We start from the raw sequence: 24,637 nt of genomic DNA on the forward strand, positions 1-24,637 counted from the left end.
CACTTACTGAATCACTTATTATATAGTAAAAATTATTACTTATCACTTCCCCCTTAAAAAAATCAGATGCAGGGAGCAAATCTGATTTTTGTTGTATTTTTCTTAGTTGCTGGTAGATTAGACGTGATGTGAAGTCATGTTTTTTGACTTGAAATGTATTTTTAGTGCTACATGGGTCTTTGTCATTTAAAAGGGGTCACTGCCAACGTTGTTTCCAGACTTTAGCTCATGTGGTGTCTGCAGCCACAAAATAGGGCGAGTCCTTCCATGCATCGTAGGGTTCCTGGGGTCCCAAGGAGGAGGTAAGGTCTCCTCCGGGCTGAGGAGGGCAGGGGCTCTTCGGGCCGGCAGCGTCACTGTGCAGGTCGGTTGAATTGGCGCCCAGCCCCTCTGCGTCCTTTCCCGCCCCCACCTGGGAGGAGAGTTAGAGGGCAGACTGCTAAGCAGACACGCACACAGGGGCAGAGGAACCGGGCCGCCTGCCACTCGTTATCCGGGGAATGAAGGGGTTGTGCCCTCTGAACCCTGACAGGATGGCTGCTGATGTCTGATGGAGAGAGGGGCCTCTATGGGAAAGCAAGGCAAAACTGGGTAAAAACGGGTGCCCCTGCCCTGTGGGAGAAGCCCCTTGGCTGCAAGCACAGCTCACAGATGGCTCATCTGGTATACCACCGAGGCCGGTCTAGGATCAATCAGACCGAGCGCTCCTTCTGACTCAGAGCGGTAACTGAGACTGTGTGGTGGAGATGGAAACAAAACTGGGAGTGCACTGGCCCCGGTCACATCCACTCCTGTCACACACGGGGGTTCCTGTCCTTCCCCCAGGCTGTGCCCCGAGGTGCTGCCTGAGGGCCCAGGTGGACCAGCAGCGTGAGGTGCCAGCCCCTTATCACAGCTGGGGTGCAGGGGCGGCTCCCCACATACCTGGCCCCCCCCCGCCCTGCACACTCCCCCTCTCGCTCCACCTCTGGCTAAGGTGCAGGTTGCCCGCCGTCATCTCCCTCCTCTTCCCCCCTGGCTCTGTGCCCTCATTTTGGTGCTGGTCGCCATGCTGACCGTCCCTTCCCCAGTCCCTCCAAGCAGAGCGGGTAGTTGTCACAGGCTGGGGCCAGAGCTCCTGAATCACCCACAGTGTGTTCTCCCCAAATTGAAATAAGTTGTCTTGTCCTTGGACCCGTCTGCCCGGGCTGGTACCAAAACCAAAGGAAAAGGTGGTTTGGGTTGAGTCCAGTCCCACGTTTTCTCTTTTTGGTGGGTGCTTAGCCCTCCCGGTTTGTATGCATCCCATAATATTCAATGCAAACGACTCATTCTTGGTCCTTGTCTAGGAGGGTGGCATAAAGGACGCCAGAGAGCATGTACCCAGATCCCATCAGCCTGCTCGGTGGGTCTGCAGGGGCTGGCTTCCCTTTCTCCTGTGAGTCCAGAGCGCTGACCAGCAGGGACGCTGGCCCTTGGGGGTCCCGGGGTCAGAGGGGTTAGCTGCCGCCACCTACGGACCCTGGTTCCTCCAGTCTTCCATTGGCCTCTCTTGGTGGGAGGCAGTGGGGCTCCCACTTCAGGGAAATTGCTAAGGTTCATCCGTGACTTCCTTCCCAGGAGACCGTGATCTCCAGGGAGAGACTTGAGGGCTTGTTCCTCTGGGTGCAAGGTGCTGCCTCAGTGCTGAAAAGGGGCAGCCCATGGGAACAGTTCGCCAAACACACCTGCCTCCTCTTCCCCACACGCACCCCACACGCAGGGCCCGTCGCTTCCGGGCAGGGACCTGGCTGACTGCACGTGTGCAGAGGGGTCTGGTTTTGGCGATGGAAGATGGCTCCCTGGCTCCTGGCCCCTGGAGTGATCTGGCACAACCTCAGCCCGTCACTGTCCCATTGTTTCCATTCAGCCCACCATCCAGGAAGTCCCTTTTTCCTTTCAAGCACAGACGCCTGTATTTAACATGACAGCCCAGTGCAGTATTGAGTTAACTATAAACAGAGATGATCCTTCTGGACAGAATCACTGTCCACCAGACAAAATGATTAAACGTACAACTTGATTGGTGCTGGTCAACGTAAATGAAATGTGAAACAGCTTTATGTAGCCACTAAAAACACCTGGCTCAAGGTCGTCTTCTCACAGGTATCCCAGTCTGTCAGCTCCACACTGGGGCTCTCTGCACACGTGGGACTGTCCAAAAAACTTTTACTTTCTCTTTCCTCTCAAATAAATATGGCAGTACCTTGCTGAATTTGTAGGGATAGGCTGGATTATGCTGCAATAACTAACAACTCCAAAGCTCAGTGGCCTGAAACCGTAAAGGCCAATCCCTCATCGTGCTGCATTTCCAAAGCTGGCCTGCAGAGGGGGCTCTGCCCATCGTAGAAAGTTGGGACAGGCTGGCAGAGTGTTTATCACCTTGAAAGTCGCCAGTTGTCCTAGGGGGAAAGGAATGCTTCTTGCATTAGTGATCCAGTGTCTGGGACTGGAAATCATATATGCCTCTGTTCTCAACTCAGTGGCCAGAGCAGGTAAGACGGCCCCAACTGCCACAGGGTGCCAGCAAGTGAAGAAGTAATAATGTCTGGTGAGCAACATCAGTGACAAGCACGTTTGTTTAAAAACTGGCTAGATTTTAAACGAATCCATGGGATCTGGCAATTTAGTGCGATCTTGTCATGGAATGAAGAGTAACACCCCCCAGTGCCTATTTCTTTGAGACGTGTAACCTCCTTCCCTTGTGGCTCAGCTGGTAAAGAATCGACCTGCAATATGGGAGACCTGGGTCTGATCCCTGGGTTGGGAAGCTCCCCTGCAGAAGGGAAAGGCTACCCACTCCAGGATTCTGTCCTGGAGAATTCCACGGACTGTATAGTCCATGGGGTCGCAAAGAGCTGGACACAACTGAGCGACGTTCACGTTCAACCTGCCCTGAACACACACATTTCGGAGGCTCAGCACAATCTCTGGATGCATGAACAAAGAGTGTGGAATGCCGCACTCTCTCCCCAAATTCTCTCCTCAAACTAGCAGTGACTCCAGCCACAGTAATCATGTCTGGACGCATAATCTCTAACTGGGCAAATGCATTGACAGGTAGTTAAGCCGGAAGGGAAAGAATGGCTCTTGATTTATATCACAGCTCTTTCCAATAATTCCTTTCCTTGAGGACCAGGACTGGGGGCGCAGTCCGCAAAGTTCCCTGTCCCTGGCGGAGGCTGGGCAAGCACTCTGTTCTGCCCAGTGTGGCCTTGGCCGGGAGCCCTGGGCTGCAGCCAGCCACCAGTGCAGCTGGCAGCAGAGACCAGGAGGGCACAGCACTCGGCATTTGGGCTGCTCGGGGCACCACGGCTTAAATTCATACATGTCTGTAGAAAGGTTATTTCAAAGTTGTTTTTTATTCAACTGTTATTCAGCAATATACAGTACAGTTTATAAACGAGTGTCTGACCTTGTTTCCAATCTTTATTTAAAAATAAATATTATTGACAGTGAATTTTAATTATGATAAGATGTATCTTTTTTAATCAAAATGTCTCAAAAGAAATAATTTAATAAAAAAGAAAACCCCCCAAAGAAAAAAGTAAATTAAAAAATTTCCTAAACACAATAATCTACTAAAAATATTTTGCTTTGTCAAAAAGGCTTTGACCTGACATTTTTACATAGTATCCTAAAGATAACTGCTCAACAGTTCGTGCAAAATGAAGACTTGGAAGAAAAGTTTGAAAAGAAAAATACATTAAAATAGAGAAATCATTGATCCCATCCATGCATACTGCACGGTCCAAACTCCATCCTATTTGGAAACTAGATGCATTATTTTAGGTTGTCTACATTTGTGTAACTTCCCCCAAAAATATGGTTTATTTGCTTTCCACATGGACTTGGTCATGCGTCTCTGAGTCTGTCTGTGTCCATCTGGTGATGCGGTCCTCACCCAGGGACTGGGCAGCCGTGCAGGCCGCTTAGGAGCACAGGCTGGTGAGTCTGTCAGGGCCCCACCAGCAGGTGCAGGAACTCATGTAGGGCCAACAGGCACAGGGACAGGAGCGGGTCTGTGGTGTAGTTTGGGCCGGTGCCTGCAGGGGACGAGAGAATGGGCAGGGTTATCTCCTGGGAGCAGGTGGGGTGAGGGGGTGGGGGGCGGATGAGACCCCCCCCGGAGGGCTGTCGCTCTGAGTGCCCAGCTGGTACCCAGCCAGACACGGCTGCTCTGCGGTGGCTTCCTCTTTACCAACTGCACAGGAGCCCATTCGTGGTCCAGACACGGGGCCCCCCTGCCTGAAGGGTGTGTGCTAGACAGCACATCCCGAGTCCAGGCATTATTTTAGTTGAATAAGAAGACTGTGCTCCCTCTCCACTCCTGCCGCCAGGACTACACTGCAAAGTGCCCTTGGTGCTTAAGGCCCAGCTGCCCGCTCCTCCAGAGAGACTCCCTGATCGCACACAACTCCATCCCCCCCAGCTCCTGCCTGAACCGCACAGTTCTGCATTCACAGACACCCTGCCTGAGGCATCCTGAATGTGTGAGTCTTCTTTCCACAAACCGTCAGTCCAGCCCCTGGGGTCAAAGTGGGGCACTCAGCAATCACTGTTTGGTGGAGGTCAGAGGGCTAGGGCCCCCCAGGAGTGACCCTTGCACTATCCTGATGGGAGGTCACCCCCATCTGTGTCTTCCATGTGAGCTCTAACCCAAGCCTCTGGCCCACTACTGGGACCGTGACATACTGCCTTCACCCTCCTCACCTGGGCTGCCTGCCCAGCTCCCCATCTGTCAGTCATCAGCTCTTCATCTGTTTGGGAGGCCTCCTGTGCAACTCGGCAAAAGCCCACCCACGAACCCCAGGCTTCTCACCAGGGGGTGGGATGCTCCCTCCAGGTTATATTAAGAGGAGCCAATGTAGAGGCACCATGGATGCCCCAGGTCCTGCCCGAACCATGTGGACGTCACTATCAACTTGCAAAGAATCGGGCTGCGTCCATGGAGCAGTTTCCAGCCACACCCTGCCTATCTGCACCTTATGGAAACCTCTCCTCCCTTCGCCCCGCCTAGCCAGCTGGGCTGGAGCCCTGTACCCTGATGGGAGGTGCAGGAGGCCCTTCCTGGCCCGCGGACATGCACAGAGGCCGCGGCCCCTCCACCCGGCTGCTTGCAGGAGCTGCCGCCAGCCTGGCTGGGTTTGTGGCTTCCCTGACAAGCCCGGGCTTCAGCCCCTGACTTCTTCCCCACTCCAGGGGGAAGAGCTTTTTGTCTTTCTTGTCCAAGGTGTTTCCCTCATTCTTGTGACCTGGGCCCCAGTCTCCCCTCTGTACGAGGAGGGGCTTGGACAAATGATCCAGGGCCATTCTGGCTGGAGATGCCAGGATTCCATCTGTTCATTTTAGGAAACGAGGGCTGTGTTGGGAGATCTGAAGGAAAAGAGGGCAGAGGCCATCTGCTGTGCCCGTCCTATCCAAGGTCGGCGTTTCTGAACCCAGCCCTGAGCCCCCACCGAGAAGCACAAGGACAGGAGGGCCCTAACGGGCGACCTTCCCTTGCGGTACTGTTTTCACGTCGTCACCACTCCCGGCCCTCCTCTGCAGCTTCACCCAAGTTGACAAACCCTCTTGCCCCCTGTCATAGGGAGGACCACGGTGCGGTCACTTAAAGGCTTGGGTCTTACTCTGCTGCTCCTCACGGCCGTGTGTCTCTGGGAAGGACAAGGGTGGATGTGGTAACAGACCAGCTGATGGAAGCCCAGATGCCTGGGTGCACTCACTGAGGCTCGGAGGTGTGGAAATAGGGGTGACCAGCAGGGCACTGGCTCCTGGGCCCACGGGGCTCATGTGGCCAGCCCAGCCCCACTGGCCTCCCCATCTCCTGGTGCAGATCTTTCTGCTCCTGCAAACCCTGACACTCAGGCCCGTGCAGGCAAGACAGAAACAAGTGTGCGAGGCACTTAAAAGCAGATGTGAGTGTGCAGAAGGACACATCCAGATCCTCAAGGCACGCTGGGCCAGGAGGCACAGCAAATGCAAGCCAGGCGGGGTGAACACTGCAGAACTGTGGGCACAGGAGACTGGAGAAGAAATGTTAATTTGCCTCCGAATACTGTCGACTTTGTCTTTTCCACTATTGCAGTCTCACCTTCTCATGCTTAAAAGTTGTAAAATTGCAGACTTTGAAACAACCCTGAACTGAAACAACCACCCTGCTCCTGTGCTGGGCTAAGTGGCAGGCAACAAGGGTTGCAGAGCGGGCCAGGGCCAGGCGGCGGGCAATAGGGGCTGTGGAGCAGGTCAGGGCCAGGCGGGGGGCAACAGGGGCTGTGGGGCGGGACAGGGCCGGGCAGCGGGCAACAGGGGCTGCGGAGCGGGACAGGGCCAGGTGGGGGGCAACAGGGGCTGCGGAGCGGGCCAGGGCCGGGCAGCGGGCAACAGGGGCTGCGGGCAACAGGGGCTGTGGAGCGGAGGGTCTCCCGGAGGCCAGTGCCCGGGGAAGGCAGGCACCAGGGTCGTCCGTGTCTCTGCTTGAGGATGTCTGCGTCGGGGGAGCCGGGTTTGGCTCCTGGGTGGCATGTTTTCGTCTCCCTGACCCTGCACTGCCATGGACGGGACCTGAGGAGGTGGGATGGGGTAGTGGGCTGGAACCAGGACAGCTTCTGGCCAGGTTGCTGTGGGACCCGTGCAACATCCTTTACCTCTCTGGGTCCTGGGGCACACTCCGTAAAATGTGGATTGCACACACATGGCGCCATGAAATGAGTATGTGCAGGGCACGGCTCCCCAGGCTGGGTCCAGACTAAGCAAGATGACAGTGGTAGGTTGCAGAAACGGCTACAAATGCCCCTCCTCCCTCACCTTCTGTGATGGTGCCCTCACACACTGACGAGGCTGGCCACAGGACTTGCTTTGGCCAATGAACATTATCAAGCGTGAAGCAAGCAACAGCTTGAAAAGTGCACCGGGGCTTGCCTTTCTCTGTGGCTCTTGGAACCCACTGCCATGAGAGAAGACTGGGCTGGCCTGCTGCAGGTTAAGAGCCAGGAGATGTCTCAGCTGAGGTCCCTCTAGACCAGCTGGCCCCAAATAAAAGGGCAGATGACCACAGGTGCATGAAGAAGCTGACAGACACCAGCAGGAGAAATACCCACTGACCCAGAGAACCATGACCTAAATAGATGGCTGCCCGCCACATCCAAGTCACCATGATACAGCGTCAGAAGCTCACTGATAGATACAATCATGTAAAAAACCAGTGCCTCAAACAGAGTAAGAGCCATGTGAATAAAATGTTAATGAAAAGGACAACATAATTACTTTTCTGAAAAGTGTTGGAGAAGAACCAATTTTGAGGGCTGTCCTCCTCAAAATGAGAGAAACATTTTCCAAGATGGAATAAACAGACAGAATAACTATCTTCCCAAGCATTTGTGTTCAAGACAGACAGACGCCCCTGGGTCTCTGAGGGGTGGAGGACTTGGGTTTTGGAACCTCTTGCTATATCCCTCACAAGATACTCAGATGAGCCAGAGTTGACTAGGGAAGACGGGCTTCTGGGCTGCTCCTGGAGGCAGAGGGGCCTTCACAACAGGACGGGTCAGAGTTCAGGGGTCTGGCAGCCCCGTCCCCTCCCCACCGCTGTCCAGTGGTGGAGCGTGGGCAGTTGTCTAGCACCTAGCTCCCCACCCGCCCCTGCTCCAGCATCTGCTGCCTTAGTGCATGTCCTCACCGTTTCCTGGAGCGAGGCAGGACTGTCTGCGCTGTCCAGGGCTCACCCGACCCTCCAGAGCAAGGACCAGGAGAGTGCCTCTGGCTCAGCCGAGGCAGGACCTCCTATCCTGGCCTCCTGTACCATGCGCCATGGAGAGGTCGATGTTCCCAAGAACATGCAGGCTGCTGTGATGACTGGTTGCTAACAGTCTATTTCCTCCTTTCCTAAGGAGGGCCAGGAAGAGCTCTGCAGCACGCAGAAGTTGATGTTGTGGTTAAGCGGGAAAATTAGGCTGCTTGAGAGGTGAGGGAAGCATCTGATGGAATAGTAGCTGATTCACTCTTTGTATTAAACAGATAGCACTGTTTTGGTAATCATTCTTACAGAAATCAAAGCTGCTCTGTGAATATTAACTTTTATCATTTGGGTGGCGAGTGGGGTAAGACTCACACCAGAGCCATTTCCCAAAGAACACTGTGGGTGCACCCGGACCCACAGGCACAGTGAAGGTGCCAGTTCCAGCAGCTTCCACTGGAAAATCCTGCTTCTCTATTTACCCAGCAATGGCAGAATTCCAAAGCCCACATCAGAAAACAACAGGGAATCTCTGGGGCCATTTATCTCCTCATGATGGCAGTGAAGGAGGCTGGGCTCCACTCACCCTCTGGGATCCTCACTTTGCCCCCACTAGAGGTTCCTGACAGTTGGTTCCTGGGAGCGGGATGCAGAGGACACCCCTACTCTGGCCTGGACTCCTACAGGCATGGGGGCACTGGGGGGACCACCCCCCTCTGCAGGCATCGGGACTGGTAGGCTGCTCCCCAGCTCATCTGTGAGCCCAGGACGACCACGCCCTCCGCCACCCGCCCCGCCCACACGTCTGGGATCGTTTGGTGTCTGCAGCCTCTCCCCTCCCCACTGCAGTCTCTTCTCTTGGCCTGGGGGCTGCCGCCGAGGGGCTGGCTTGGGTCAGGAGTTTGCAAAGGTGCCCTCAGAGGCCAGTGCTGCTCAGAGGCTGTATTTTGTTTTGTTTTGTCTATAGCTTAAAAACTAAAAATTTATTTCAGGTTTGAGTCAGGAAAACTCAGATACATTTGCGGTCTGGTTCTACACACAAAAATGGCTAACAGGCTGATTCTGGCTCTTGGGACCTAAGCAAAGTTGGAGGTTCACCCTGTGGGTGACCCCTCAGTGCCTGGCCTTTGCCCCCTCAAGTGCTGCATTAGAATATTCCCATGCTGAGCACAGGCAGAAGAGAACTAGTCCAGCCTCATGGACAAATCCACTCCACCAGTGAGCGTGGGTATCCTAACATCAGGACTGTGATGGAGGTCTGGAGGACAGGGCCCTCCTCTGTGTCAAGCAGAGCAAGGCCACTTACATCCATTTGGCATTTTGTGCTGTCATAACATGTTTTTTGAATAGGGGCTTTTTGGCTGAAAATGTTAGAAAACCAAGTGGAGTGCCCTGGATCAGTTTCTTTCAGCATGGCTGTTCGCTTCTATTCCTTTTCCCCTTTGCTGCCATGTGAGAATAAGAGAAGGGGCCAGCCCCCAAGCAGCAAGAGTCTGGGCACGGCTGGACTTTGTGGGCTGCACTTGGACATCCACTTACCGTGGAGACGGAGGCCTGTCTGTCTGGGGCAGCTGGGAACAGACTGGCTCTTACCCTCGTTCCCATCACTGGCCCTGACCGTGAGTGTGGTGGTGGCCGAGCCCAGACAAAGAGGAAGGCTTCCTCTAGGAGCTTCCTGGGGCAGGGTACAAGGAGATTTGCAGGGGCTTGTGGAATAGAACACTTGGTCATCTTGGCCACGGTCAGGCACCGTGCCGTTATCTGTGGGGGACACACGCACAGTCACAGAGCCTGGGGCGATGGAGAAGCACTGAGTTGCCACTTGAGGATTCAGTCTGGAATGCAAAAGGGTCTGGCTTGGTGCATGCAGAGCTCTAAAAATCGTAAATTATAATCCAACAGGTAAACTGTGGGAGACTTTTACGTAAAAGCACAAATTGGTATGTGAACTGGAAAGGCCCACGACCCAGCAGCTCTGGGCCTGCCAGCCACCTAGCTGCATGACTGGCCGCTGTCTTCTCAGCAGGGATCTCCTGCTCACTGCTCTGCTCAGCCCAGGCCGGGCCCTGGCGGCTGCCTGTTTCCTCCCTGATGCCCTGGAGTCAGCCCTCTCCTCAACCTGCTTCGCTCATCTGCACCCCCATGCTTGGCCCTCTGTAGGGGTCTGAGTTTGCAACCTCTGGGCAAGCTCTGGTACGGGATCCAGGAGGCCTGGCTGTCAGCTCGCCTTCATTCCTACACCCTGGGGTGACCATGCGGGGCTGGCTCCCCTCACCCTGACATGCCTGGCTTCCTGATGGCCCCCTGCACCCATCCTACCTTGGCTCTCTGGCCTCCCCTGAACGCTGTGCCCAGCCACAGCTGGGTGGGAAGATACCACCTTTCAAGAGGCTGCTCCCCTTGTTGATGTTTTAATTAAACCCTCTTCACAGATATTTATTCAAAGGGAATCGGCAAGGAATAATCGAGCACTAACAGGACTGGATAGAATTAACTTCTGCCATAAAATTAATGTGTGCTGGTAACTAGGGCAAAAACTAGGAGCGACCAATGGCCTTGGTCTTTAAAGGAAACTGAAAGTGTGGACTGAGGAGGTGCAAGAGGAGGGCGAGCTGTGGGTGCCTCGGCCCTGTGCTGGCCCTGCCCCAGCCTTGGGCAGCTGGCTCCTGGGTGTGAGCACAAGCTGTCCTCCTGCTGGGGGTCCATGTCCACGGGAGGTGACGTCCGCAGGGCAGCCTCCGTGTCTGGGCTGGGAGGACTGTGAGTGCTCCAGGCTCAATGGGGGTACTGAAGTGAAAGGCACTCAGTCGTGTCCGACTCTTTGCGACCCCATGGACCATACAGTTCATAGAGTTCAGTCCATGGAGTTCTCCAGGCCAGAATACTGGAGTGGGTAGCCTTTCCCTCCTCCAGGGGATCTTCCTGACCCAGGGGTTGAAGCCGGGTCTCCCGCACTGTGGGCGGGTTCTTCACCAGCTGCGCCCCAGGGAAGCCCACGGGTGGGGCAGACACGCGTGTCCCTGCCTGTTTTAGCCATGCCTCTTGGCGCCCTGTGCCCTGCCTGGGCCCCAGTGCAGCGGTGACCTCTTAAAGCGTCTTCCTGCCTCCACCGCCACCCTGTGCCTGCCTCCCTCCTTCTAACGCATCTGGTTCACCCTCCTTGAGGGGCAAAAACTTTGATGGGTTCCCTCTGCCTTCAGGAGAAAGCGCCACCACATCAGTGCCACAGCTGGGCTGCTCTGTAATATCCCCAGCAACCTCAGCCCCACTGCTTTTTTGCTATCAGCCCTGTACTCCGACCCACTGTTCTCTGCCAGCCCTCGAGTGGACTCCAGGCTCACCCTGCAGAACCACTGACTTCTATTCCTTTGTCTAGGTCTGACCTGAACCTCAAGCCTAGAACAAGTGCCACCTCCTCCAGGAAGTCTTCTCTGAGCACCCAGGCACAGAGGGCTTTGCACAAATGAATGTCTGTTCTTGTGGCCCTTGCCTGTGTCCCCTTCTCCCCCAGCCCCGTAAACGGCTTCTTTATGAATCCTGCCTCTCCAGCCATGGTGGGACCCCATGTGCCAGAAGGTTGGGCCTGGCCTCCTCCCCTCCTCCCCCAGCAAGTGGCCCCATCCACATCCAGGGCCCAAGAAGACAGAGCCCTGCTGGGACCAGGTACCACAGTAAGTACATTATTTAAAACCCCATCCTCTTAACTGTGGGAGTAACTATTTTATCCCCATTTTACAGATGGAGAAACTGAGATCCAGAGAGGTAAAGTAACTTGCCCAAAGCCTAGAGTTGCCAGATAAAATACAGGATGCCCAGTTAAATTTGAATTTCAGATAAATAACAGATAATTTAAAGTATAATATATGTTAATCTCTAATACTGCATGGGACATACTTACACTAAAATGCTATTGATTGTTTATCTGAAATTCAAATTTAACTGGGTGTCCTATATTTTAAGTTGCTAAAATCTAGCAGCCCTACCAAGACCACTCTAAAATAATTGGCAACTCTGGGCCATGAACCCAGACCATCTGGCTTCTGTCCACACACCTAACCATACCAACTCTCAGGGTCGAAGCTCAGGAGCTCCCCTGCACTGGCACCTCAGCTTGATCCCAGCCCCAGGCTGCTTCCAAAGGAGAGTGCGTGGGAATGAGATTTTTTTTTTTTTTGTATTTTAACATTTATAATGGGTTTTTAATGTGGTCAACTTTGTTGCTAGCTCCTTTCCAGATCCTTAATTCTTTTGAAATGAAATCTTGCCCCAAAGGACCCTTTAATGGTTCCACTTAATGAAAACAGTAAACAGGCCTTTCCCTCTGGTTCGGCGGCTGCTGTCTGCAGGGCCAAGGGCAGCCCTGACCACAGGATCAGGGTGCTTCCCAGGCCGGATGGAGCTTTCCAGCTCCTCAGTACCGGGCCTCGTCTTCAGGGGAGGATTTCCTACCCGCCCATTCAAATTCTTTAAACTTTGAGGCTGCAGGGTGCTAACAGGCCTGTGATTCTTTGTTCGTGGTGCCAAGAGAATTCTCTCCTTTAATCCTCTCAGGAGACTCTGGGAGGCGGAACGGCGGTGCTCTTACACAGGTAGGCCACGGAGAGGTGAAGTAACGCGCCTAAGTACGAACAGCTGCGAGGCGGTAGAGGTGTTTTCTCTAGTTCACTGCCCAGTACTTTGGAATTCAGTCCAGGATGCCTTCCTGACCCCACCCTGGGGGAAAGTTCTGTCTCACCTGCGTCCACGCTGCCTCCACTGCCCCAGGCTCCAGACAGACCAGCTGCCGCGCAGCAGCCACGGGGCCCTCCCTCCCCTGCTATTAGACAGCCCTTCCTGTTCCCTTCTGCCGGAGCCTGCCCACCCTCCGTGGATCAGCCCAGAGACGCCCACAGCATGACCTCCAAGACAGCTTTCCATCTGCCTGTTTCTTGCCCTGGACCCCCTGCCCCAGGCCCAGCCCTGCCCTGGTCCTTGAACCCTGTCTCTTGCCACATCAGCGCCCACGTGGGCAGTGCAGTGTTCCTGACGGGCCTGTCCACGTCCACTAACCCAACAGCCAGGCAACCACCTAGCAGAGGCCAGAGTGCTCTGTGCACATGCACTTTGCATGAGTACTTTACTCATCTTCCCCCACCCCAGCCCCAGCCCCCAGAGGCTTCATGCAGGCTGGCCCTCCCTGGGCCCCTCCTCAACACCCCTCCGCACTCCTCTGGGTCCAGCATCCATCCACACAGCTCAACCCATGTCCTCTCACCCACCACCTGCCCCTCCCTCCACGGGGTCCCTCAGACACCACATCCTCCTTGGCCTGGCTGGAGGCGCCTGTTGCCCCACGGGCTCCAGAGCAAGTCATGTTTATGCTGCGCTGTTTGAGCGGCCACGGAGGCTTACGTTTTGACTGCTGTCTCCTCTGACAGTGGGTAAACCCACAGTCGCTTCGCACCCTGCCCACACCTGCAGTGCTCACAAAGTGTTTGTTGAATGAATGAGTGGAAGTTGTTCTTAGAGGCCCCCAGCGGTCTAAGCAGGCGTGATGCACGAGGCATTGGCCAGCTGCTTCCTGTCTGTCAACTTAAACACAAGCTGTGTCTTCAACTACATACGCTACCTGACCTTTTCACCTGCCCAAGACTGTGTGAACACAGCTCTTTTCTACCTTTATCCAAATTAACTTCACCTTCATTTTCCCTTTATTCCAGTTTTGTCATTAAATTATTTTCACTCTGTTATGCCACGTGCAGCTTTGTAAACCACTTCAAATTTTTCCCCTAGGGAAAAATTATATATAAATATATATATATGTACATGTATATATATAAGTGTATTTGTATAATTTGTATATTTTGGATGAGACAGTTAGGTAGCATCACTGACTCAATAGACATGAACTTGAGCAAACTCCAGGACATAGTGGAGGACAGGGAAACCTGGTGTGCTGCAGTGCATAGGGTCACAAAGAGTTGGCCATGACTAGTGACTGAACAGCAACAGTATTTTGTATAATTTATATATATATACATGCACACACACACACATACACACATACACACACACATGAGTATATGAGCTTCCCTGGTGGCCCAGTGGAAAAGAGTCCACCTGCTTATGCAGGAGATGCAGGAGACGTGGGTTTAATCACTGGGCCAGGAAGATCCCCTGGAGAAATGGAGACGGAAATAGCAACGCACTCCGGTGTTCTTGCCTGGGAGATCCCATGGACAGAGGAGCCTGGTGGGCCCCAGTCCATGGGGTTTGAGAGCTAACGCCACTTAGTGACTAAATAACTATATATATATATATATATATATATATATATATATCAGTTCAGTTCAGTTGCTCAGTCGTGTCCAACTCTTTGCGACCCCATGAACTGCAGCACGCCAGACCTCCCTGTGCATCACCAACTCCGGGAGTTCACTCAGACTCATGTCCATTGAGTCGGTGATGCCATCCAGCCATCTCATCCTCTGTCGTCCCCTTCTCCTCCTGCCCCCAATCCCTCCCAGCATCAGAGTCTTTTCCAATAAGTCAACTCTTCGCATGAGGTGACCAAAGCACTGGAGTTTCAGCTTTAGCATCAGTCCTTCCAAAGAAATCCCAGGGCTGATCTCCTTCAGAATGGACTGGTTGGATCTCCTTGCACTCCAAGGAGACTCTCAAGAGTCTTCTCCAACACCACAATTCAAAAGCATCAATTCTTCAGCACTCAGCCTTCTTCACAGTCCATCTCTCACATCCATACATGACCGCTGGAAAAACCACAGCCTTGACTAGACGGACCTTTGTTGGCAAAGTAATGTCTCTATTTTTGAATATGCTATCTAGGTTGGTCATAACTTTCCTTCCAAGGAGCAAGCGTCTTTTAATTTCATGGCTCCAATCACCATTTGCAGTGATTTTGGAGCCCCCCAAAATAAAGTCTGACACTGTTTCCACTGTTTCCCCATCTATTTCCCATGAAGTGATGGGACCGGATGCCATGATCTTAGTTTTCTGAATGCTGAGCTTTAAGCCAACTTTTTCACTCACCTCTTTCACCTTCATCAAGAGGCTTTTGAGTTCCTCTTCACTTTCTGCCATAAGGGTGGTGTCATCTGCATATCTGAGGTTATTGATATTTCTCCCGGCAATTTTGATTCCAGCTTGTGCTTCTTCCAGCCCAGCGTTTCTCATGATGCACTCTGCATGCAAGTTAAATAAGTAGGGTGACAATATACAGCCTTGATGAACTCCTTTTCCTATTTGGAACCAGTCTGTTGTTCCATGTCCAGTTCTAACTGTTGCTTCCTGGCCTGCATACAGATTTCTCAAGAGGCAGGTCAGGTGGTCTGGTATTCCCATCTCTTTCAGAATTTTCCACAGTTTATTGTGATCCACACAGTCAAAGGCTTTGGCATAGTCAATAAAGCAGAAATAGATGCTTTTCTGGAACTCTCTTGCTTTTTCCATGATCCAGTGGATGTTGGCAATTTGATCTCTGGTTCCTCTGCCTTTTCTAAAACCAGCTTGAACATCTGGAAGTTCATGGTTCACGTATTGATGAAGCCTGGCTTGAAGAATTTTGAGCATTATTTTACTAGCGTGTGAGATGAGTGCAATTGTGCGGTAGTTTGAGCATTCTTTGGCACTGCCTTTCTTTGAGATTGGAATGAAAACTGACCTTTTCCAGGCCTGTGGCCACTGCTGAGTTTTCCAAATTTGCTGGCATATTGAGTGCAGTACTTTCACAGCATCATCTTTCAGGATTTGAAATAGCTCAACTGGAATTCCATCACCTCCACTAGCTTTGTTCGTAGTGATGCTTTCCAAGGCCCACTTGACTTCACATTCCAGGATGTCTGGCTCTAGGTGAGTGATCACACCATCGTGATTATCTGGGTCGTGAAGATCTTCTTTGTACAGTTCTTCTGTGTATTCTTGCCATCTCTTCTTAATATCTTTTGCTTCTGTTAGGTCCATATCATTTCTGTCCTTTATCGAGCCCATCTTTGCATGAAATGTTCCCTTGGTATCTCTAATTTTCTTGAAGAGATCTCTAGTCTTTCCCATTCTGTTGTTTTCCTCTATTTCTTTGCATTGATCGCTGAGGAAGGCTTTCTTATCTCTTCTTCCTATTCTTTGGAACTCTGCATTCAGATGCTTATATCTTTCCTTTTCTCCTTTGCTTTTCGCTTCTCTTCTTTTCACAGCTATTTGTAAGGCCTCCCTAGACAGCCATTTTGCCCTTCGCATTTCTTTTCTATGGGGGTGGTCTTGATCCCCGTCTCCTGTACAATGTCACGAACCTTAGTCCGTAGTTCATCAGGCACTCTATCTATCAGATCTAGGCCCTTAAATCTATTTCTCACTTCCTCTGTATAATCATAAGGGATTTGATTTAGGTCATACGTCTAGTGGTTTTTCCTACTTTCTTCAATTTCAGTCTGAATTTGGCAATAAGGAGTTCATGACCTGAGCCACAGTCAGCTCCTGGTCTTGTTTTTGCTGACTGTATAGAGCTTCTCCATCTTTGGCTGCAGAGAATGTAATCAATCTGATTTCGGTGTTGACCATCTGGTGATGTCCATGTATAGAGTCTTCTCTTGTGTTGTTGGAAGAGGGTGTTTGCTATGACCAGTGCGTTCTCTTGGCAAAACTCTATTAGCTTTTGCCCTGCTTCATTCCGTATTCCAAGACCAAATTTGCCTGTTACTCCAGGTGTTTCTTGACTTCGTACTTTTGCATTCCAGTCCCCTATAATGAAAAGGACATCTTTTTTGGGTGTTAGTTGTAAAAGGTCTTGTAGGTCTTCAAGAACCGTTCAACTTCAGCTTCTTCAGCGTTACTGGTTGGGGCATAGACTTGGATTACTGTGATACTGAATGGTTTGCCTTGGAAATGACTAGAGATCATTCTGTCATTTTTGAGATTGCATCCAAGTACTGCATTTCAGACTCTTTTGTTGACCATCATGGCTAGTCCATTTCTTCTAAGGGATTCCTGCCCACAGTAGTAGTTATAATGGTCATCTGAGTTAAATTCACCCATTCCAGTCCATTTTAGTTCCTGATTCCTAGAATGTTGACATTCACTCTTGCCATCTCCTGTTTGACCACTTCCAATTTGCCTTGATTCATGGACCTGACATTCTAGGTTCCTATGCAATATTGCTCTTTACAGCATCGGACCTTGCTTTATCACCAGTCACATCCACAAACTGGGTATTGTTTTTGCTTTGGCTCCATCCCTTCATTCTTTCTGGAGTTATTTCTCCACTGATCTCCAGTAGCATATTGGGCACCTACTGACCTGGGGAGTTCCTCTTTCAGTATCCTATCATATTGCCTTTTGACTGTTCATGGGGTTCTCAAGGCAAGAATACTGAAGTGGCTTGCCATTTCCTTCTCCAGTGGACCACATTCTGTCAGACGGACCATAGGCTAAATCAGTTTTAAAATCTTTTAAAGCAGTAGACCTCCTTTTTCAAGCTAATTGCTGCGTGGAACCTCAATATTTAAAACCATTAGAGGGAGAATTTCCCTGATGGTCCAGTGGTTAAGACCCTGCACTTCAAATGCAGAGCACATGGGTTTGATCCCTGGCTGGAGAACTAGGATTCCACATGCCCAGCATTGTGGCCAAAAAAAAAGTCACTCTTCTCCCCACACCCCCAACAACCCCCACCTCCCCCAAAAGAAAAAAAAGATTAGAAGGAAAACTGCTTTGTTTGTGGCTAGAGGCAGGGCTGGGAAGCCCGGGGCTCCAAGGAACAAAGTTTGGGAACCACTCATTAGGGACTCTTTATGGCCCCTTCCAGACCTAAAACTCACAGAGTTGGAGATGCCAGAATGCTGGTGTGCCCAGTACACAGATGAGGAAGGGGAGACCTGTCAGTGCTTCAAGGGGTGGTCCCTGCTTCTCTTTGAGGCACTGCAGCCTGCTTTAGCTCCCACTGGTCCCCTGCATAGCATTTATGTCTCTCAGTGCAGAGTGTGCCCAGATTAACCAGGTCAGGCAAACAGTGGGCACTCAATCAGTGCCTGCTCAAGGAGGGCTTCTCACAGTGTGGGTCCAGGCCTGAGAGCTGGGCATGGCCAAGAAAAAGCAGGACTGACAGCCTGAGGCCCAGGGCCAGGGGAGAAGGGCTGCAGGTCCCCAAGGCCAGCACAGCAGAACACAACAGCAGCAACTTTCTCTAGAGTCCACCTTGGCAACACCTGGACATTTCTTTCTTTTTCACACTGAGGACTTTTCTTCAGGAACACAATTGGACTGAAAAGGTTCACGCATTTTAATTGCCCAGGGACAGTGCTCTGAAAATTCTATAACATGTGCTCATTAAATAAAATTAGCACAGAGGAGCTGCCCAGGATATGTCACGCATTAAAAGATGACTCTGTAGAATAGACTGCATTATGAATTATTGCCTTGTGTATTTTTGTTACATTAGTTTTTAATGCAAATGCAGCTACTCATCTGCCTACCTGGAGATGTGACTTTTTAAATGCTTGAAAAAATATATTTAACTTTTACATGGACAGTCATCATCAAGTCTTTGCCAGGCTGCATCCTCCAGAATGCCCAGTGTCTGCTCCTGCCCCTCACAGCAAGGGACAGAGGTGCCTTCTGCAGGCTGAGGGGTTAAGGGAGCTGGGGCAGGCTGGGAATTGGCTGTGTCCCCTTGCTCTGCCTGTCCTCTCTGTGGCCCAGGGCCGGCAGGCAGAGGCATGACCTGGCATGAAAAACTGGTCCACACCACCACCTGGGACCTTTCTCCCTTTGGCCTCCCCTTCCTGGAGGATGTGGCCTGGGTGTGCAGAGGTCAGGTGTGGAGAATCCTGACCCCAGGCATGTCTCCTCTTCCAGCCCCACTCCTCCTGCTGGGCCCATCTTGCATTCGTGTTTCATCCATACGATGAAACAAGATACTCATCCAAGGATAAGTATCTACTCATCCTTCTTTCTGTCCCCGTCTCCCATCCAGCCGCTCAGTCTTAGCCTTTTCCCACACATTCCTTCCAGCCAGCCACATGTCCCTTCATCCTTCCTTTCACTCCCCCCAACCTCTGTCATCCAGTCACACATCTTTCCCTCACTCATTCATCAGACATTTGTTTTCCAGTTCATCTCTCCATCCATCCTGTCCCTCATCCATGCAAACCTTTAGTCCTGGCCCTGTCACCTCTTGGCTGGATTACTGGCTCTGAAGTGGTCTCCCCATATCCACTCTGCTCCTACCTCTCCAGCCTCCACAGCTGCAGCCAGGATGTTATTTCAGAAAGCATCACGCCCTGCCAGCCACTTGTTCCCATCCATGGCCAAGAGCCAAAGCCTCCCTGGGGTATGACCTGAACTCCTCTTCACTTAATTCCCCTGTGCCTCTTCTTGCTCTCTGTGCCCTAGACACACTAACTCTCTGTCAGGCCTTTGTACCCCGCTGCTCCCTCTTGCCAGAGGATCTTTGCACATGCTGCCCCTCTTCTTGGAAGGCCCTACTCTCTCTCGTTCTCAAGCCCACTCTTAATTATCACCCAGCTTATGGCTTAACTGTTGTCCCGTCAGGGGCCCTTTCCTGACTGGGCCATAGCCCATGGGTCCTTCATTTAGAGTGCCAGCAATGGCTGCAGATTCCTCCTTGCTGTGTGACTGATCAATAGTCATGCCATGTCCCTCTCTTCAGACTCCTAGGACACTGTTGATCTTGTTCACATGTGCTCTCAGTGCCTAGCACAGATCTTGCACATAAGATGCTCAATGGATGTTTTCTGAACGTACAAGTAAATGAATGAATGAGCAAATTAGTGCCAGGCCCAGGGAATGTGAGTGTGGGGTGCTGGGGACAAAGACGTGAGAATGAACTCTGCCTGCCTGCCCAGGGCATCAGTCCCAGGACACGAGGGAAATGTGGGGGCCCAAGACAGCAGCGGGGCCCTCTTGGGTGCTCAGGATGGATAAGGCCCCTTGAGATGCAGGGTCAGAGAACCGTCCTTCCCTCTGTGGAGTGATCCCCCACTACCAGCCCACCCCGGTCGTACCCTTTATGAGCCCTGAGTCATTCTCAAGCACCTGCTTCTCTGGCCAGCACTGTTGGGCAATCAGCTTCTCCCTAAAGCAGGGGCTGGGTCTATCAGATGCCCGGGGCAGTGGCCACCCTCCATCAGACCAGACACAGTTAGCTAGGAGCCCCCACTGCAGCTCCAGCTCAGAATAAGCCACGGAACCATGTCAGGTCCGTCTCCCCGGGGGTTTATTAAAGATCCTTCCTCTGCGCTAAGCGGCATTCGTGTGAGAATCAACTGTAATGAGTTGCTGTAAGGATCTGACATTGCAGCTGGGCTTTCCTGGCTTAGAGAAAACCAAGATTTCTTCAAGGAGAGCCGATGGGCAGGGGCCAGGGGGCAGAGAGGGCGGGGCTCTGGATCTTTGCCTGTATTCATCCGGTAAAGGCGGGCAGACCTCCTTCAGGGTAAGCCTGCAGTGCCCGGTGGGAGGGAGGCTCATGTGGGCCTGAAGGGGTCCTGGCCTCCTGGTTCTGCATATAGCCCGCTCTTCATCCCACCCTCTCCCCGTGGGTCCCTCGGTGCCAAGCAGTCATCAGAGAATGCATCCAAGCAGGTACCAACACAAAAGCCAGAGTGCCAGAGTGCATGGGAGACCGTGTAGGCCCACACCTGCAGCAGAGGCCTGACCCATCACCCACACGCCCACCCCTGCACACGCGGCTCTACCTCGCGTGGTGAGAGTCTCAGTGAGGAGGGCACTGGCACCCCCTCTCCAGTCCAGGTCAGCCCTGGAGACTGTTCGGCTGCCTGACCATCACTCGGGGCCAGGTGCCCAGATGTGAGCAGGTGGGACGCGAGGAACCATACTGAACCTGTCCTTGCTCACCTTGCTCCTGACTCATGCAAAATAGCTGCAGCCAGGGAAGAATGAGGACATGGCATTATCCCCACTTCCTTTCCTCCCCCTCCAAATGGCAAGGAGAAAGGACGAAAATAGCACCTCGCTGAGCCATTTGCAGTCTGAGGGCATTTTCTGTTTGAAGTGCCATCAGCTGTCTCCTCACCTTTAGCCCCATGATGCACTCACTGCACAGAGGGAAACATGTCTCAGGGCAAAGTCTCAGATCGGAGCGCCCTGTCCAGCCCCCAGAAACGTTCAAGAAACGACCCGGGACAGTCAGTGCCATTCCCACGAACAATGCTGATACAGCCAACATCAGTGGGTGTTTTCTAGGTGCCCGGCCTATGCGAAGCCCCACTCTTTCTGAGGATTATCTCCTCTGGTCCTGCGTGGGCCCTGGTGTCACCCAGATGATAACAGATGTGAGAACTTGCCTGTGGCGGGTGGGAAGTGACGGGTCAGGATTGGAATCCAAGCACTTGGACTCGTGGAAAATGAGAAGCATAGTCCTTATGAAGGGCGAGAGAATGAGGCATGGACTGTGACTTCTGGGTGGCCGGAGCTCTGTGAGGCCCAGAAATAGGAAGCCTGGTTGGCATTCAAACACTGGCTTGCCCGTGAACCAGCTTAGCCGAATAGTAAGGAATGTCTGAAATGTCAGAGGAAGAATTAAGTGGTTGGAAAAGTGGTAACTTTCTCCTGAGCTGTTGTCAGCCTTTCTCAGGTTTGTTTTGTCTTTTCCACCATAGTGGGCAGCTCCTGTAAGAGAGCTTGCCTAGGCCCTGACTGACCAAGCGTGTGTGCGTGCTTAGTCGCTCAGTCGTGTCCAACTCTTTGCGACACCATGAACTGCAGCCCGCCAGGCTCCTCTGTCCCTGGGATTCTCCAGGCAAGGAAACTGGAGTGAGTTGCCATGCTCTCCTCCAGGGGATCTTCCCAATCCAGGGATGGAACCCTGGTCTCCTGCACTGTGGGCAGATTCTTTACCAGCTGAGCCACCAGGGAGGCCCAAGAGTACTGGAAGGGTGGCCTATCCCTTCTCCAGGGGATCTTCCTGACCCAGGGATCGAACCGGGATCTGCACTGCAGGCGCATTCTTTACCAGCTGAGCTGCAGGGAAGCCTGGCTGACCGTAGCCTCCTCCCTTATCAGCACTGGGTGTCCAGCTGGGCACACTCCAGAGGTGCCCTGTGCACAGCTGGCCTTCACGCCTGAGGAGCCCTCTGGCGGGGTGGTCACTTCTGAGCTGGAGGGAGCAGAACGCATGGGCGTGGGTGAGCTGGTGAATGGTGGGGCCCCCAAAACACTCTCCTTGAACCACAAAGACCAGAAGCCAGCCCAATGTGGTGCTGATATTTCAGCCCAGGGAGAGGTAATGACGGAATGGGACCACCAGTACTTTCCAGAAATGGCCTCACCCAGGATGCTCACGCAGGGCCGAGACTCACAAGGCCTGCCTCTCAAGGGCCAGCTGGTGGAGGTGTGGCTTGAGAAGACCTGAGCGAGGGCCCGCTGCTGCTGAGCACCCGGCAGCCCCTTCCACGGCTCTCTGCTCACCAGCAGCTAAGCCTTACCCCAGAGAAGACTGGACTGGGTAATCCATCCTGCACTTAGAGAACTTTCCCTGAGAACCCTGGAGAAGGAAATGGCAGCCCACTCTGGTACTCTTGCCTGGAAAATCCCTTGGATGGAGAAGCCTAGGTGGCTACAGCCCATGGGGTCGCAGAGTCAGACCCGACTGAGCGACTTCACTTCACTTTCCTGAGAACACCAAAGCCACCAACAAGCGGACTGTTTCCCCTAGAAGCCTCATCCCAGGGAAGGAGGTTTGTCATCCTTCATAACGAAAAGGTGGGGATCGGCAGTTGCAAATGCTGGGCCTGTTTGCTTGTAATCTTAAACTTTCCTGAAACCCTTATGTAAGACAAAGGGAAGCTTCTCACTGTTTTGGAGATTCTAAGAGATGCCTGCAAAGCATGGGGGAATAGAAAAGATGATACTTTCTTTTTTTATCCTGTGCTGCAAAGGTATCTTAAAACCGAGTCAGCACCCGTAAAGCTTAGAGGTTTAGACCACAGCCAAGCCCTTGCCTCTGTCCACATGGGGCAGCAGTAATCAATATCGTATTACAAAAGCACTTGACCTCATTTATTCCCATGGATGCTTGGGGAATCCTTAATATTCAGAGCTTTTAAAGTGTGCACCTGGCGTATTTAATGAGAAGCTCCTTGGTGGGTTCGGCTCCCGGTGACATTTAGAAAGCCTGGCTCTCCACTCTTCCTGTGGGGCTGCCGCCCCGGCTAGGGAAGGAAGGAATCTGGGCTCTGGGGCAGGGGCTGTTTGATGGAGTGGGGCAGAAGGGGTCATGTAGAAACGGGGGACACCGGTGAGATGCTAGCGTGACACACACCTAGTGCTCAGTGAAAGGCAAGTATTCTTTATCATTATGACGATCTGCAGTACGGTTTTTCCTCCTTAGTTTGGGGTCTCCCGGGTGCTGAGAGAATGGCTGTGTTGTGAGCTGACTCATGGCTGGATGATAGACAAAAAAGGCCCTTCCACCTGGTGTGACTTTCTCAATCCATGGGGCACAGAGTTGGGAGGGAAAGAGAGGCCCCCCGGGAACTTCCCCAGGACTGATCTAAGAGGGGGACGAAGCCCAGGCGCCTCCTTCCAGCCTGAGGTCTCGCACTGCCTAGAGCAGGCCTCCTCTGTCAGCCTCGTCTGGGCCAGGGCTGTGCTGCCCGGGACTCCCGCTGACGCAGACAGCTTTGTGCCGGAGTCCCGGGGGCGCCCTTGGTGCCCTGAGCCGAGTCTGGCTGTCCTCGCTGGTTCCTGCTCGAGGCAACCATAGGACTGGCCGGTGAGGGACGGGAGGCCGTGACGTGGACACCTACACGCGTCTGCAGGATGCGACTGCCTCCTGCCAGCGGTGAGGCTCAGCCATTTACTTTGTGAAGTCCCTTCATGTTCTCTTTCAGGATGCTCAGAGTTTCACCTTCTCCTCTGTGGGAAAACCTCTGCCAGATTCACTTTCTCTTCAGTTACGACCCTTGTGTCACATCAGAGCTTGAGGGAGGAGCAGGCTATTTATTTAAGGTGATGGTTGTCAGGTCCTTGTGGGTCTGGGGAGAAGGGGAGACCGGGTGACTGCTGCCTGCCTTTGCCGGCCCCGTTGGAAACCTGCCCACTGCACGGAGATTCTCTCTGGTCACACTGGCATTTCTGCTGGCTTTGTTGTCCACCAGGGGCCCCGGGCTGAGAGGAGCTCCCTTCACCTTGTCCACAGCCCTCTTCTGTCATGGTTTACGGTTGCCATGGTGACTGCCAAGGATGCTCCCCTGGATGGCTCCCAGCAGTAACAATCTCTCTAAAGCCATCACACCTATGACCTTGCTTGTGTCTTTCTCTCATTATTAATTGAAATATTGAGACTCAGTTCTCTGGGTGGGTACCAGGCATCAATTTCCCACATCCAGCTGGCTCTCTGTAGGGGCCAGGGTGGCTCTTCTCTGAACTGGAGCCTGGAGGCTAATTAGAGGTTCACACTCCACGGAGCTGATTCCCAGGCCCCTGCAAAGGGGAACCTCTTGCCAACATACAAGCCAGTCAGTTGCAAACTATATTCTATTGAGGCCACACTTGGCTTCACTGTGGCAACCTTCCAGTTGAAGGATTTGTCTGGAAGATACTGTTTTGTTTTCTCTCTTTTTTTCTTCTAGAAATGGCAACCAGCAGCAAAGTGTTCATGAAAAATAGGTCAGTTTTCAAATTAATTAGGAGTCAGATTTATGAACATGGCTATGAAGGACCCCAATCTCCTATGCTGGCTCTGTTGTGCTAATCCAGCCCATGTTATTTTTAGGCACAAATATCAAAATGTCTCCTGACAAATGAGACGTGAAATGAATGACTTTTTGAACATAAACTTTTAGTGCAAATATGTATTTGGCTGTGTTGGGCATGTATAGGGCACAGGAAGGCTTTTCTGGCCTGGCTGTG

At 52.4% G+C, this 24,637-nt stretch overlaps 1 protein-coding gene across 1 annotated transcript in view; it reads right to left on the reverse strand.

The window, feature by feature from the left end:
* Window positions 1–226: 226 nt before the first annotated feature.
* VSTM2B (V-set and transmembrane domain containing 2B) overlaps window positions 227–24,637 on the reverse strand; it is a 32,398-nt gene continuing 7,987 nt past the window's right edge. The window contains exons 5-6 of the mRNA XM_070386779.1: window positions 3,988–4,064; window positions 227–412 (exon numbers count right to left, since the gene is read on the reverse strand). Coding sequence (XP_070242880.1) covers window positions 227–412; window positions 3,988–4,064 — 263 coding nt within the window. The remainder of the gene's footprint in view (window positions 413–3,987; window positions 4,065–24,637) is intronic.

The sequence above is a fragment of the Bos mutus genome, chromosome 18, assembly GCF_027580195.1.
Source record: "Bos mutus isolate GX-2022 chromosome 18, NWIPB_WYAK_1.1, whole genome shotgun sequence".
NCBI lineage: Eukaryota > Metazoa > Chordata > Mammalia > Artiodactyla > Bovidae > Bos > Bos mutus.